This window comes from Dendroctonus ponderosae, unplaced genomic scaffold, assembly GCF_020466585.1.
Source record: "Dendroctonus ponderosae isolate FM_Combo_2020 unplaced genomic scaffold, Dpon_F_20191213v2 Dpon_F_20191213_4, whole genome shotgun sequence".
In the NCBI taxonomy this organism is placed as follows: Eukaryota; Metazoa; Arthropoda; class Insecta; order Coleoptera; family Curculionidae; genus Dendroctonus; species Dendroctonus ponderosae.
This window is the reverse complement of record NW_026018611.1, coordinates 11,241,428-11,256,841: the sequence shown is the minus strand read 5'-3', so window position 1 is coordinate 11,256,841 and position 15,414 is coordinate 11,241,428. Positions and strand designations below refer to the sequence as shown.

Sequence of the window (15,414 nt, the reverse complement as noted above, 5' to 3'; positions counted from 1 at the left end):
CTCGTTTTCTTTGCTCCTGTTAGTACCAGTTGCCCAAGTAATATCATAGTGTGTAGTCTGTCGGCTGGTGTCCTTTGGATGCGGTTGCGTCTGAACTGCTTTCGTCAGAAACACATATTGTTAACAATATCTTATGGTTTCTATTAATAATATGAAGTTATCACTTCTGTCGAGAGTCCTGTGACGTACACCTTTCTTTTCATTTAGTTGAACATGTAGATTTGATTGCTTAAACAAACTGGATGTCAAAAAACATTTTTCTGATAGCAAAATGTTTATATACTTTATTCTGAACTTAAGACTGCGAAATTATCAAATTCCAGAATATGTGTATTTTTTAAATGATAATTTCTAGATTTTATATTAATTTTTGCCTGTTCGAAAGACATTTTAGCAATGAATATTGACATTTCTTTCAAAGATTTTCTAGCGGGGAGTTAGACATAATTATCAATGCTTATAAATTTTACTGAAAACATTATACAAACGTTATGAGACGTTCGGTAACGCCTACCCCCATTGTATCAGCTTATGTTATACGCACCCTATTTTCCAGTCGCTTGTACAGGGTGTCGCAAATATAGAACAAAGTTAGTTTACAATTAAACGGTATTATTTAATTTAAATGTATATTACGATCACCCTGTAATGTCAACTTATGCAACATTTACATTCGAACGAAGTAATACCGGCAAAGCCTAATCTTACTTTAGTCTATCGTTGGGACACCCTGCTGAGAGTCGTTTGGGGAATTATTGTGTGTTCTATAATCAGCATTATTTAGATTTCAGGTGAGTTGAAAATGTTTACTAATAGTCTCGACTGCTTTTTATTTTATGTTAGCAACTAAATGCATTAGATCTGTTGTTATAACATAGATTAAAACGAGTTTATCAGCGATATTGTGTAGATGAATTATTCTAGCCCATACAAAAAAAATTTGTATTTACGTCATGCTTTTGAAGAAGTGGATGTTGCAAAATTCACAGTGAAGTGAGGTCATTTGACCAGCATTGGAGTAAGAGATCAGCAGCTTAAATTATTTGGTAGGATTTTTTCTGATCTTATTTGGGGATATTTTAAAATAATTGTCAGATTATTAGAACATYTTTTACGTATCTACGAGATTATATTATCAGACCTGAAATTCAATGTTTTGTTTTCGGCACACCATCAACTTATTTTTTTTCTTAAACGAAAGGTTGAATTCTAGATTTGATAGTATAATTTTCTAGATAGTAAAAATAGTTTCAAACACGAATAATGTGATACTTATTTTAAAATATCTCTTCAGATAAGTTCGGAAAAAATATTTGCGCAAATTTTATTATTATTAAAAACACGCCAAAATCTCGAATTTGTAACGATTTTTTTACAAATGCTGAATCACGTAACGTCATTGAATTCACTGTTTAACTTTTGTAGATAATATTCGTTCCTAATTTAATATCTGTTCATTCGAGTTTGATAAATCTGGTATAATTAAATTTTTCCTAAAGACTTGCTACGGTTTAGCAAAAAAATTGTCTTTTTTCATAGCAAATTGTGTTATATTGTATGCCTGGATGTTGCTTTTTCATATGGTCTAGGAACTTTCTTATCTAGGTTCTCTCGTCCGTGTTTCCATATCACGAAAGTCTCATGCATATCGCAAGGGGCATCCTTGAATTTTTCAATATAGAAATTCGCTGTGATAGGGCTGACTGGGCTTCCCTTTGCTACATTTTTTGCTGTTAAACTCTAGATTACATATGTAGTAGTAGAAGTAGCTGCATTTTGCCCAGGATTCGTTATATCTATTTTACTCGATCAACTGCCACTAGTTTGATGGGTGCGCTTAATCTTCGGGAACAGACACCATATTAAAGCTGACTAGCTTATCTCTTATTCCCAGCGTAAGAACCTGAATTGGAGCTTTTGTACACTGTCTTCAGTACTCTAGTGCCTCTTAATTAAGTAAAGTGTAGTAAGTATATATTTTATAACCGAAAATTGGAGGACGTTGAGCAACCATCGGAACCACGTAAATAGCCCGTAGAAAAGCTTACCTGGGTAAAATTCCCCGTCATCCGTTGATATCATTTTAACTGTTGATATTAATACCCACGATATTTACGCTTTTTTGGAAAATCCAATTATATTTTCGCACACAAATAAATATCCAGAAATTGACACATTCGAACTTCAGACCAAACTGTTAGTGAGGTTATGCATTCTTGTTGTTTCAGTTTTTAACGCTGATGTGAATGTGAAACAAAATATTAATTAATTTGTTGAATAAGTTAAGATTAATTATGAAGGAAAATAAAATTAGAGCTAACATGGATAATAATTGATCCCACAACTTGATAATGTCGATGTCGATTTTACCGGCTTGCAATGACAAAAGGTTGTTTCACACAGGAGTAGTTTCTGTCTAATCCTAATATCATTATTTTTATTTATTATTTAAAGTTCCTTCAAATGTATTCAGTGAAATAATTTTTTGGACGTTTATATTGCCTGTTGAATAGTATTAAACCACCAAATGATCTTAACTGGCTTAAAAGGTGTTCCAAAAGTATCAAAACTTCAGGTTATCAGAAGGTTAAGTTCGAAAATTCAAATTTTGAATAATGGTAAGTGAAATGAAAATTTTGACTGGCATGACCATACATAATATATGTTGGCTGCTTCTAGAATCCCTACCAGTGCCTTCTTACTTCACGCTCTCTGAAGAATTGCAGCAAAATCAAACTGCAGCAGAAGATATAATAAATACCATAAAGGTGCTCAATAACTTTTTAAGTGAAGCAGAGGAAACCTGTCTTATGAATGAGTTGGACCCTTACATGAATAAATTGCGATATGAGTTTGACCATTGGGATGATGTAACACATCGATAAACGTGCATCAATTTATTATTGCACCACCTTTATATTGTAGGCAATCCACGGTTATAGGGAAACAGAGAGACTGCAATGGAATGAAGAAAATACTAAAATATTGGACAGAGTTCGGAAAATTGCCTTTCCTCCTGATGTTGCACCGATTAAATTTGTCCATATTTTAGATCTCGATAAGAATGGCTGGATAAAACCCCACATAGATGCAGTCAGAGTAAGTGTCTTGCCTCTATTTATCTGCTAAACAAGTTCCTCAGCGAGTGTCATATTCTTGAAAAAGTTCTAGCAATGTTTATTTGGAGAAAATATTTTTTATACAAACGTTTGGGTGCGCTGTTTGAACCGTGACTAAATCCGTTTATATTAAGTACAAGTTTCTTCTAATGGTACCACAGACATTAAATTAATTTAAGCAACTGACAAATATTCGGATTACGGAATATCCCTCTAGGGGGTGGTTTTGATCGGCCCCCGCGCTATATGTTACAATTTCGCGCGGTTTTGGCCAATCTATGGTGTTCTGCTCAGATGTGTACGCAGCATGTTTAGCTCTTTATAATAGGTTGTCAAATAACATCGAACTTTTTTTAAATATTGCCTAATAGCATAGTTGCAAGTGTTTCTTTAAGAGCTAATATTTAGGAGAAGTATATGTAGATATTTTTCCGAAATTGTCCAAGTGAACTCCATTAACTTCTTAAAATAAATTGCTCCAGTTTTAATTGATTCTGTATGTGATTGAAAGTAGTGAGATTCATGCAAAATACCTCTTCTTCAAGACCACATGTAGCCTGAAGTTAAGACAGTTAGCAGGCTAACATTTTTTGAAATATTCTTAATATTGGAAAGACTTGCTCGGACTGCATTTCAATTTATTAAACGCATGAAATTATTTCTAATCTGGATTTCATTTAGAAACTTTCATGTCTCTTGTGTGATTTTTTGAAGCTTGCGGGTTCGCTGGAATTTGTTTTTCATATTCATGGTTTTATGTAAATTATAATAGTCCATAAAATAAGTCTTATTTCAGGAGTTTGGCTATTTAAGCAAAATGATTACGATCAAGAACTCTACGTCAACCAGTATATTGTTATTATTATGGTTAATTTCAATTAGACAAATACCTACACAAATTCAGAATTATTTTACTAGTGTATTGCTTTTACACATGACAAATATTCCTCGATAAACCCACAGGACAAGAAATATTTTTTGATTATAATGCATTTGGCGTTGAGACGAAAAATGTTTTATGAAATACGCAAACACTGTGAATGAACGAAGACATTGATAGTATCTTCAAAATGAAATATCATAGTCAAAAATTGATCAGGGGGTATTAAATTCATTTAATTGAAACTTGAAGATGTTTTCGTTTTGTTCTCAAATAAATAAGAAATTCGAATCAAAGCGCCCTTTTGTTACTCATTTAATTATTTAACTTATTCCTTCTTTTTCATCTCGGATATTCGCTTCAAATTTCTTGCTTCCGTTATCTTGGAAGAAGTGTATAATGGCATTAACAATAAGAAAACACAGAGTTGGAATTACCGCTTTATAATATATCACCAAATTACACATAATGGAACTATTATTTGCCCTTTGTTATGGCGCCTTTCCTAGCAACAGTTTTTTCCCAGTCTTCTTTGAATCCGGGCTTTGTATACTTCTTCACTTTAGGCTTCTTGGTGTGTGCCTTTTTAGACGGCTCCAGGATGTTTCTCTTTTGGAGACTTTTGAAGCGATCCAAAAGCAAACTACCTTCTTTTTTAACGGCTCTCAAATTTCCGGAAATGTCCTGTCCCATCTGAAAATCTGGTCCAAGATCCTCAAATTTGGTAGCACTTAACATTTTCGGTTTCAACTTGTTTTTCTCGATATTAATTTTCCTCAGTTCACGCAACTTTGCCTGCCTTTTCTCAGCCAGCTGAAGGTCCTTTTGCAGAACTTTGATTTTGTGAATATCACCAATTTTCTTTTTTTCCCGTTTTAGCGCCCTTTTTTGGTTCTCCAGATCAAGCTGCTCGCGCTGTTTCCGCCTTTGTTGAACACTCTTCTTTTTGTTTTGAACTGGCGGGTTTACGCTAATGCCAGACGATATTAGGCCTTCATCGTCATCCGATTCTGCTTTGACTTTAGTGTCTACAATTTCTTCGTTGGAATTAGATAGCATACCTTCGGACATTTCGACAATCCATTCATTTGTCTTTTCCGTACTGGAAATCTTCCTGAACATATCTTTTGTTACCCTAAGCAGATTAAGAATTTTATGTTAATATTTTCAGCTCTGTAAGAAGTAGGTAGACTTCGTTCTTACCTTATTATGTGTTTTTCTTCTTTGATAATTTTGTTTTCGTCTTCGGCTACTGTTCTGAGTAGGTCTTGATGATCCTTAAAGGACGGGTTGTATGACATGCCTGGATGGGGTGGTTCAACTGCAGGTAGAAGGCTTTTCTTCTTTTGCAGATCATTGGCTATTTTCTTAACAGGGATACCTTAAAAATTTCATGTTGGAAATGTACGACACTTGGTTGTTTTTTTCGACTTACCTGTATTCCTTAAGTTATGAACCTTTGTGACAGGGTTTGCCCATGGGTCACTCTGAATTGAATGATTCTGGTTCTTTGACCAGATGTCCTTCAGAAATTCTCCCCTTTTTTCTTTCTTTTCCTTTTTAAGTTCGTAAAGCCTTCTTTCCTCAAGAGCATTTACATACTTGTAGGGAAATACTCCGTTCTGTATGTTGTTTTGTAAAGCGACTTTAACTAGGGCACTTTTCCTCTCCTCTGGCGTTTTCACACGGTTTCTCTTTTTGATTGGGTCAGGCACTTGGGTATGAGGCTGTAATGCCGAAAACCCTTTAAGCGGCCGAGAGGCGTTTATTTTACGTTGCTGGCGTGATAAAGTTTGGGAGGTTTGGGCCTGCTTAGATGTTGTATCAAGAACAAATATTTCATCACTAGGTACAGTTTCCAGAGGGGCTCCCAATCTTTCCTCGTCCCATTTATCTTGTAAAAATTCCTGTATGTCCGCTACATTGCTGTGTTTTCGCCATGCGAATTTTGTCTTTTTTGAAACTCTTTTCCGTTTTCCACTAGAAATTGCCATTGCTGCAAAACTCACGATTATTTTCGCTACTGCACGCGGTAAACGAAGGATAACCTAACATTTGCGTTTACTTCCATTCTTGTTTGACGTTATAAGCGAACAGGGGCGTATCTGCCCAATATGCGTAATAATAAAAAATATGTTTTATTTAATAACAAAAAGTTTAGTTTTTTGTTCTTGTCTTATGGAAAAAACAGTGAATTTCAATGAGTGAAAAGTTGTGAAAACCCTCATTTTCGCTAAAAAAACGGGACAGGCCAAGGCCCGGATCACTTAAAACTACCATAATTTTTTGATATCGATAACTTTTTTTTTTTTGGTTTTTGCATCGATTACGGCTGGTGATAAGTAAGCTTTAGCAAGGAAAAATCTAGGATATCCATAAATTTAACGAAAAAAGTTTACACGATTTTGAAATTTGGTTTTATAGCAAGGTGCGACGGTGCATTGACGAAAATGCGATTGCCAAGAAATATATTAATTGTCGTTCTTTTTCTATTGTCCACCGAGCGAGACCGAGGTTTGATGTTTGTTGTTATTGCTTTGGATAATGTTGACAGTTGCTGTGCATTTTACCAAGTCATCTCAATTGACCGAAACATTTTCTATTTATGTGTGTTTTCTGGCACTAAAAATTCCTAAACAACATTACGAGTATGAGCGAACAACGCTTCCTTTTTTCCGAACAACATTTCCACCACCATCGTTTAATTAGATCAAATGGATGAAATACAAAAATCCTTTCCACGTAATCTAAATCAAAGGATACAAATCCGATTAGCATAAAAGGTTCTGAATGTTTTCTGTCCGATTCTTTACAGGACTCAAGTTTTTTTTTCAACTGAAATTCAAATGTTAAGAGTTGATTAATTAATACAATCATAAATATAAGAATTGGTTTTGTGTTTCCACTATTATGGTTAGAAAAGACATAGAATATGCTGAAAACAGGTGAATTTTTATAGCTTTTAGGCCGTCGATGCAAGAATTATTGCCTGGCGTTTCGTAAGTACTAGTGTCTCACATCTTTACAGTTGCTTTCGCTCGAATCCTTACACTTGACTGATGCCACTTCTCGGAAATAATACGTATTTATGAAGGAAGAGCTTGTGATTTGTGATGACGAAACACCGACTACGCTCGAGAAATTGCATGATGAAATGAATATACGAGTCACTCATGCAGGCGTGCCAAACGTCAGACAAAAACTCTTTATCAATGCTTCCGACTCTCATCGACAAACCAGTTTCAATTAATGACCGCGTAATCACATGTCTTTCAACAAAATTCTATATTAATGCATTATAAATGAATTCCATTACCCTTAGTTCACGATCTACAACATGATTTAAGAGACACTCCAAGTAATTTATTTCTTCGCAAAAAATAGAAATATTTAACATTAAATTTACGGAGATTTCACTGTAGATGTTCTATACACAATGAACTTAGATTTCCTTCTTTCGTTTTCTTTTTTCCGAAAAAAAATCCATTACACATGTTTACGGAACCGGACCCAGCTTTTAAGGAACGGTTCTGTATTCAAATATCAAATTCGGTAGGTAGTTACCTGAAAGCCCAAGCTAATTCTCCATATGATCTTAAGCTTCTAGAGAGATCTCCCATTTGGTAGCATATGGGTGCATGCAGCCTACGTAAATCATCCTGTATAGTTGATATTTTTATTAAATTGAGGATTTATTTATTTGCAGTTTTGTGGGAATACAATAGCTGGATTAAGTCTTCTAACTGATAGTGTAATGAGGCTAGTTCATGATAAAAATAAAAATCTATACGCTGACTTATTCCTCAAGCGAAGGTCACTGTACATCATGAAAGGTGTTGCTCGATTTGATTATACCCATGAAATATTGAGCAACGACAACAGTATTTTTAAAGGTGAAAAAGTACTCAAGGACCGAAGGATTAGTGTGATATGTAGAAACGAACCAGATCCTAAATATAAAGATATCTAGTATAGCTCGTGGACTGTATTATTTATTGTTGAAACAAACCAGTTTTAAGTTACTCAATTTATCGCCTGACCTCTGCTCGTAGTTTTTTAAAATTTTCATTATTGTATTTTATGTATTATTTTATGTTTTTTCTCTTCATATTTTCTTTGTTTAACTTCAAGCTTTAATACTTTTTTCAAACTTGCCGATTTATTTTTCTACAAATCTGTTGTTAATTGTCAAACTACACATATATACCACCATAATACAAAAGTAAAAAACACGAAAATTATCCAAAATTAAAATGTAGTGGGTATATAATTTCAATTGAGTAAAACTAGAAAATAAATGGTCTAGAGTGCGGCCCTGTTCTTTATTTTCATGTGTAGTACTCACGTCTGTGGTACAGAGGGCGACACAGATGGCTGAAAGTTGGTTTCACACTATGCGAATGTCATGCAGATCATCTGTTTACAGTCAATATTGAATATAGAAGATCCTGTATTTGTGTTTTGATTATTTTGTGCGAAGTTTAAATAAGGTAGAAGCACTGAATACTGAATTTCTAGCGTTTGTAATTGATCAATAATGGGAGATCGTGAGGCTCCAAACAGTGATCAGGATGATCAAAATGGTTTGGCCGAAGTGGAAAATGGTCATATCACAGACTCCAATTCTCCTGCAGGAGAGAGCAGTTCTGGTAATAAGATTAATAATACGGCTAATACGCTCATGGAGTTTATGTCTGTCGAAGTCTCGCGTTGTTTTTAATTTTCCATTAAAGTATACTTAAAGTAAAGTATTATAATAATAAAACCCCAAAACGTTGTCAGCTTACTAAAGCAAAAAAAAACAATTAATTTGATATAACCACCCAAACACTGTTGGAACTACGATGGTGTGTCAATTATAAACAGGGCTAGTTGTTTTTCATTGGTGCTTTATTTTGCGGTATTGCACATACTATTTTTCTACATAATCTCCTAGAAAAACAGTATTCCAAGCGGACTGCAAACTTTTTCGTTGCGCAGAAATGTTCGGATGTTTATGCAGCCACTGCACAAAAATTCTGTCCTTTAAGCGCTTCTTTCAAGGGTCCAAACATATGAATGTCACGAGGGGACAAATCTGGACGGCAGAAAGATGTTTCAACGTTTCCCAGCTCAATTTGTCTAATTTCTCCTTTGTGGGGCTTGCGGCATCAGGCCTGGTTTTGTTCTGAGGAAGAATTACATTTTTGATTGGTTGCGTGTTTCGTAGTGTGCTTCGATCTTGGAGAAAAAAACGATGTGAAAAGTACTCTGCCGATAAAAAAATCAGTTGCTATTAAATGTCCGCCAGACAAGCGAGTCTTAGGCGTCACTGGCTCTCGTTAACCGCTTTTTCTTCACTCCATATTCACCTGGTTTCACTTTGAAGTGTAATGATTTACCCAAGTTTCATCACGGGTTCTAATTAAATTAGATGAAATCGATCGAAGGGGCGCTGGAAAACCTCATCGCTTTTGGAATCGCTATTCATTGAACGCCGTTTTTGGTTCTGATTCTTGGGTGTTATGCCAGAAATGTATAATGATGAGGTAAAATCCGATGGTATGATCAGACATAAAAATGTCCGATTGTTTCATCCCCTTCTTGAGCGACTTAATAATTACCTTCGCTCCGCATGCATTGCTTTGCGTCTTTCTCATGGCCTTTTTAATACTAGAGAATCTGGCGGAATTTAAGTCGCAGGTATTCTTTCATTAACCGGTCAGGTTACACTAAAATCAACTTCGTCCAGGTCTACGACCCATATGAAATAAAAAAAAACAATCCCGTTTTTAGCTGAGACACACTCATACCTAAAAGTCCATCTGATCATTCGTCCTTAAAATAGAAACTCGTTTTTACACAGCAGATGCGCTCCCTAGCGTAGAAAACGTAATTGGGAATAAGATTGCCACTGAAATAATTCCAAAAAAGGGTACAAAAACTGAATGTTTTATCTTCAAGAAACCGTCCAGAAAAGAATAGTGGAATCAATATACATATAGATTTGTACAGTTCTCAGTTTTTATTTATAAAAGTGAAACTATCTGCTTTCTATGTTAATAGAATGCTTGAAAATTAATTGATTGCAGTAAAGTAAGAGCGTGATGGCAATACGTTACAAAATCAAGTATTAAGCGACATCATAATTTGTTGAAATTGTATGAAAATATTTTTTAAGTGAGATAATCTATGAATTTTTATGGGTCTCGTCCACAGGGTCTTCAACGAACGTGACTAAATTTACTGGCATGTTTAGACATAAATATTGCGTTTCATGCAAATTTGTCTTCGCCGAAAATTAACAGATTTCGAGAAAAATTGTGTCTAAGTGTAAATAAAATGTTTTTTTTATTATTAATAGATTATTTAGCAGTTTTGCTATTACCAAACAATTTTTGTTGCGCTAGCTGCATTAGTCTGACGCCATTTAAAACATTAGACATCTTTTGTATTACAAAATATAGCTTTTTTGTACACAATGCCTCATTCTCCGATATTTTCTAAACAAAATATGTGTTCGTGTTCCAAGTCCATATCTCTCACCGTTTTCGAGATATTTCTTATTGAAATTTCTAGTGATTGTTTGAACAAAATAACTCAAATTGGATCTCTAAATAAAAGAAATATTCTACTCAAAGTTTCAATTAAACAAAATTTAACAAACATTAAACATTGTTTTTTACGTACGTTAAGAATTAGTTCAAACTACTTTTTAAACTCAGTAAAGTCTTTGAGAATGATTATTTCATAATCATTCTCAAATACATTTATTAACCCGATAAATAAATGTTTGTCGTATAAAAAAATGTTAATTGTTGGTTCGGAAGTCTTCTGCAGCATTTAAAATTTTCTTATGCATAGACACAAACCATATCGCGCCTTTTTTCATTCGAAATTACGTTATGTCGGAACAGTTTAATACAGAAAGTTCTATTTAATTTTAATAAACGGAACATTTTGTAGTTTTTAACAACATTTAATTAACATAATTTGCCACAAAGCTGCATTTAATGTTTTAGTGGCTACAATGGCGAATGTGTCATTAATATTAACTGGATACTGTTAAGTTGCTCTTGTATGGTTAAGAACAGCTTCCAGAGTCTGAAGGTGTTGAATGTTCACAAATCTGTACTATGAACTTGAATTAATGTTGGAATTGTAGCTAAAAATCGAAGATTAAACATTCAAGTGAAAACTGAAACTACAATTTCTATTTGCGATTGCGTCCAATTAATTATCCGAAGACTTTATAAGAAGTGTTGTTGGTTAAATCCAATTTAAAAAAATTGTGCTATAAATCACTGTGATTATAGCAATTTAAACAAGTAAACAATAAGTTGTAGGTTCAACTTATTGAATTTACATTTGTAGATTGTACCGATTGTATATTTATAGTATAAATATTTGAAATGTGCCCATTTTCAAGTTAGTGGTTTATTGCATTTCAAAAACGCGATTCCTTATGTTTTGTTTTATAGGGGATGACGATTTAGGGTTAGTGAATATTTCAACTGGAGAATATGATATGGATTTGCCTACAACTCATGGGGTAAGAATACATTCACATTTTCATGAATATTGAATTTACAAAGTGATTCAAAATTGGCGTAATTTCTTTAGCAAAAAATTTATTTTTTACATTTTATTGCACCTCCACATGACTTTCTCATTAAAAATACGTAAATATCAATTGCTTTATGTGTTAAACAGTAAAGATAGCAGACAGCAAAATTAAAGGCAAAATTGAAAAACGAGATGGACCTAAAAGTTCACCCTTTAATCAGTTAAGAAGAGTTAAATATTTCGAAATAAAGAATGTTCAATTCATACCCTCATTAAATGAGTTTTACTATATAATTGCTCAACGTCATTACACAACATCAGTTTTCATTGCTTATAATAATTCCTGAATTTTGCTGGTCCCATCTTGATCTCAAATGAAAGTTTTTTGCTGGAAGAAGGTGATAGAATGATCGAGATCTAGCCCGTGTTCAACTATTAGTTGAAGTTGCACAAAAAGTTGGAGGTCAATGAAATTCTACGCAAATGTACATGTTTTTTCATGGTTATTGTTAGTGCTTGCTTGTATCAAAGTCAAAATTGCTGAAACTATGCTTCCTGTAGTATGACTTGAACAATCAGCTGTCCAATTGAGGCCACTTTCATTTTCTTCAACAGCTTTAAGTTTGTCAAAATAATCAATTATTAAACAAATCCCTCTCGCGCGTCTGTTATGTAGAAATGTGATCGACTTGGTTGCCGTCCAAATTTTCCATAAAAAAATGTGTAGAATCGTTATTTCTCCAAATATACATTTTGTCTGCGGTTTAGTAAGTATTGCAATGCTGTATTTGTAATATTTAGCTAAATGAATGTTTTGAATCATTAACTACTGAAAAAAAAAAGATTAATCTGAAAGTTGAACGTGCAAGAGCTAATATCTTGTAAAATAAACTGAAATGTTTTAAAACATTATTTCCGCACGTTTCAAGTGCGCTCCAGTAACTCTTTGAAAGGAATAATGCCTATTTTGAATCACCAAATATGCAGTGTGTCCCAGGATAGACGTAACAAGAGGTAAACTTGACAATTTTTTTTCTCAATTTTTGAATCTAGATTGAATCCTGCTTGTTGTAAAACCAAGGAATACAAAAATTTGTTAATTCGGGGTTATCTATTCTGGACCTTATTAGTTGAGTAAAATGTTGAAAATAATTGCTAGTCAGGTGTCTACATAAACCATCTGATAACAATATGTATATTATTTGATGATAAGTATTTATTCGCTATAACCACCACCCAAAGCGGCACCGCAAATCTTTCAAACAAGGCCATTGATCTTTGTGATTAAAAAAAAACTGTTATATTCTTCTTCAAACTTGAAACGTAACAACAAAATTCTAAACATCTTGCCTTCAACTTAAAAAAAAAATCCGTATCTTGAAAAATGAAGGGCCTTGGCTGGTAACGATTTATACTAATTTATTTATAAACCTCTTCTATAACCCGAAATTAAATGTTTTTGTGTATACTTAGTTTTACAACAAGCAGGACTTATTTCCCAAATGGCGTTCAAAAATTCAAGATTTTTTTGGCAATTTTACCTCGTGTAATATCACTCTTCTAACTAAATTTTAATGTAAAATATATTTTTTGTATTACAGTGACTTGCCGTTTCGTAATGGTTTTTTTTATTTTGATATTGATAGAAATAGCATCAGTTCATAGTTCAAAACAGATTCACATAATTTTCTATTCAATTTTTAGTATCTTGGGAAACTAAACCCTCTAAGTGGATACACTTTATTTGAGGATGGCGAGGTATTACATAACATTTTCGCACTATTTACTGACACTTTAGTCTTTCCCGGATTCACTCTTCCCTTAGTAATGAACGATTATTTCGAAAATAGAGTTTTCAAGAATTTTATCGATGAGCATAATAACGTGTTTGTGTTGCTATGTGCCAAGTAAGTTAACTTCTACTACTTTCATATTGATTTGCATCGTGTAAACTTAATATCTACTTCTTTCCAGATCCCCTGATAAAGGTTTAATAGAGTATGGAGTTACGATGGAAATTTTCGAAACCAGCCTAAGAAATAATATGTTACATATTAAGGCGAAGGGGCGACAACGATGCGAGAGAATATCATCCTCTAATGTGGAAAATGTAGCTGGTAAGGCTGTAATAATATTTTTAAACGATCGGCTTTAACTATATTGATTGCATTTATAGGAAGAATTAGACTCGTAACAGTTAAAATTCTGGGTGACCCGCCAATTAAGCCTCCCTTAGAAAACACACAACTTTTAGCACTAAAAAGTAAAAGGAAATGGAATTTGAACTCTTTTGATGAATTGAAAAGTTGTGTAAAATTCAGAAGGTAATCTGTTTTGATGCAATTATGTAATTTGATACATTTTGTATTCGTTGTCTGGAGTACTTTTCACATTCACTTTTCATCGAGACTAAATCCAGGTCTTTTACTTTAATTTAGGTACCATGCTGCACAGTTTCGTTTTGCCAACTGGGTGTACGATTTAAACGAAGTGACTTATTATACCCAAATCATTCTGCAGGCCCTGACTAATTATGGAAAAGGTAAGTGAATATGTTGGATAATAAATACATAAATACGAATTACTTTGGGGTGGTTTTATAATCTCAGCTCTGTGGATTAAGGGATAAAAATAGTTCAATTCACACAAGTTTAAGATGCGTGTTTTCAACATAATACAAGTTTCAGATTACAAACACGATGACTATTTAGTCTTGCTTTGATATGCTGAAGTTAAATAAGTTAGAATACGCATTTTTGTCACTAGTAGTTACCAGTGCCGAGTTTACACGAATTCAGATCCAAACGGTTTTTTTTTATTATCTTTTAGTATTTCGAACCGAATTAGGAACAATTTTTTCGATTAACATTTTATTAGTAGTTAGCGAGTTTAAGGCATTAATAAACACAGAATCTTCTATCGAGAACCTTCAACTCTGAAAAGAAAAACCAACATCGTTGAGCAAGTGAAGGAGAAACATGATGAATATTGGATGCTATAAAGAGCTACAGAATCAGTGTTACGTATTTTATAATAACGCACTTTATTTAAATAATTGAATAGGTATATAAAGTAATTTAAATATATGAAATCTGAAATATAGAACCACATGGATGAAAAAAATGATCGTACTAAGCAAGTATTGATGTAGAAGTATGGTAGACTTTTCAATAACAGATATTTTCAGAAATTTCCACCCGGTTCATGGATCGACGTCGCGTTGGCGTGTGGGGTGCCCTTAATTTTTCTCTTTATCATGGAGATCAATCAGAAACTAATTGCAGGCTTATTTTTTTCAACTTTAAATATTTCTATTGTTGAATACTTAAACGGACGAATTGCTAAGCGTCAATTAATAAGCGTCTTTACGGTGAACAAAAATTTGCCACTTTGAAGCATCCACTGATGAGTAATTCGATGTGTTCTTTACCAACACTAAAAATACAAAAGCACAAAAGTACCTAAACCAAATATTCAAATTCAGAAATTCTCACAAAACTTCCAAAGTTTCTTGCGAAGTGGAGTACAGTTTGATTCAATAAGAAAAAATTGACTGGAATCAAATTTGGAGACCTTGCAGGCGACTCAATTGGCCTCTTCTACCAATTCAATGATCTAAACAGAACTTCTAAATAAATTAATTTTTCAATTTTGTAGCAACGAATTCAATATCCATTTATTAAAACTAGTTTTTTTCAAAGGTTAATTTATTGAATAAGTCTATAATAAATAGCTGTATCGATATGGATTTGCATTATGAATAAGTATGCACTATGAATAATAGTATTAAATAAGACTCATTGGCAGAGTTATTACTATTTTATTTCAAGAAAAGTAATAAATACAAACATTCAGATAAAATAATAATTA

General features: G+C 33.4%; 4 protein-coding genes across 6 annotated transcripts in view; 2 read left to right on the top strand and 2 right to left on the bottom strand.

The window, feature by feature from the left end:
* LOC109542127 (zinc finger protein 385B) overlaps window positions 1-2,241 on the bottom strand; it is a 7,840-nt gene extending 5,599 nt beyond the window's left edge. The window contains exon 1 of the mRNA XM_048665887.1: window positions 2,049-2,241. Within this exon, the coding sequence (XP_048521844.1) occupies window positions 2,049-2,082 (34 nt within the window). The 5' untranslated portion in view covers window positions 2,083-2,241. The remainder of the gene's footprint in view (window positions 1-2,048) is intronic.
* Window positions 2,242-2,345: 104 nt separating this feature from the next.
* LOC109542134 (alpha-ketoglutarate-dependent dioxygenase alkB homolog 7, mitochondrial) lies at window positions 2,346-7,973 on the top strand. Of its 2 annotated transcripts, none has more exons than XM_019911209.2 (4): window positions 2,346-2,618; window positions 2,680-2,870; window positions 2,926-3,099; window positions 3,916-4,468. In XM_019911209.2, the coding sequence occupies exons 1-4, from the start codon at window positions 2,528-2,530 to the stop codon at window positions 4,072-4,074; spliced, it is 615 nt and encodes a 204-aa protein (XP_019766768.2). In that variant the 5' UTR covers window positions 2,346-2,527; the 3' UTR covers window positions 4,075-4,468. The 2 variants fall into 2 exon arrangements, with proteins under 2 accessions (XP_019766768.2, XP_019766767.2); XM_019911208.2 differs by lacking the exon at window positions 3,916-4,468 and adding an exon at window positions 7,706-7,973 and having other exon boundaries at window positions 2,347-2,618.
* LOC109542124 (ribosome biogenesis protein NOP53) lies at window positions 4,427-6,069 on the bottom strand. The gene is made up of 3 exons (XM_019911194.2): window positions 5,435-6,069; window positions 5,203-5,380; window positions 4,427-5,134 (listed from the first exon to the last, which is right to left on the bottom strand). The coding sequence occupies exons 1-3, from the start codon at window positions 5,991-5,993 to the stop codon at window positions 4,477-4,479; spliced, it is 1,395 nt and encodes a 464-aa protein (XP_019766753.1). The 5' UTR covers window positions 5,994-6,069; the 3' UTR covers window positions 4,427-4,476.
* An 86-nt stretch (window positions 7,974-8,059) lies between the features above and the next one.
* LOC109542151 (protein cereblon) overlaps window positions 8,060-15,414 on the top strand; it is an 11,645-nt gene continuing 4,290 nt past the window's right edge. For both annotated transcript variants that reach the window (XR_002172399.2, XM_019911236.2), the window contains exons 1-6: window positions 8,060-8,648; window positions 11,460-11,530; window positions 13,249-13,451; window positions 13,519-13,661; window positions 13,721-13,868; window positions 13,983-14,086. Coding sequence is in view for 1 of the 2 variants with exons in the window: in XM_019911236.2 (XP_019766795.1) it covers window positions 8,537-8,648; window positions 11,460-11,530; window positions 13,249-13,451; window positions 13,519-13,661; window positions 13,721-13,868; window positions 13,983-14,086 (781 nt within the window). In the remaining variant the exon portion in view is untranslated. The remainder of the gene's footprint in view (window positions 8,649-11,459; window positions 11,531-13,248; window positions 13,452-13,518; window positions 13,662-13,720; window positions 13,869-13,982; window positions 14,087-15,414) is intronic.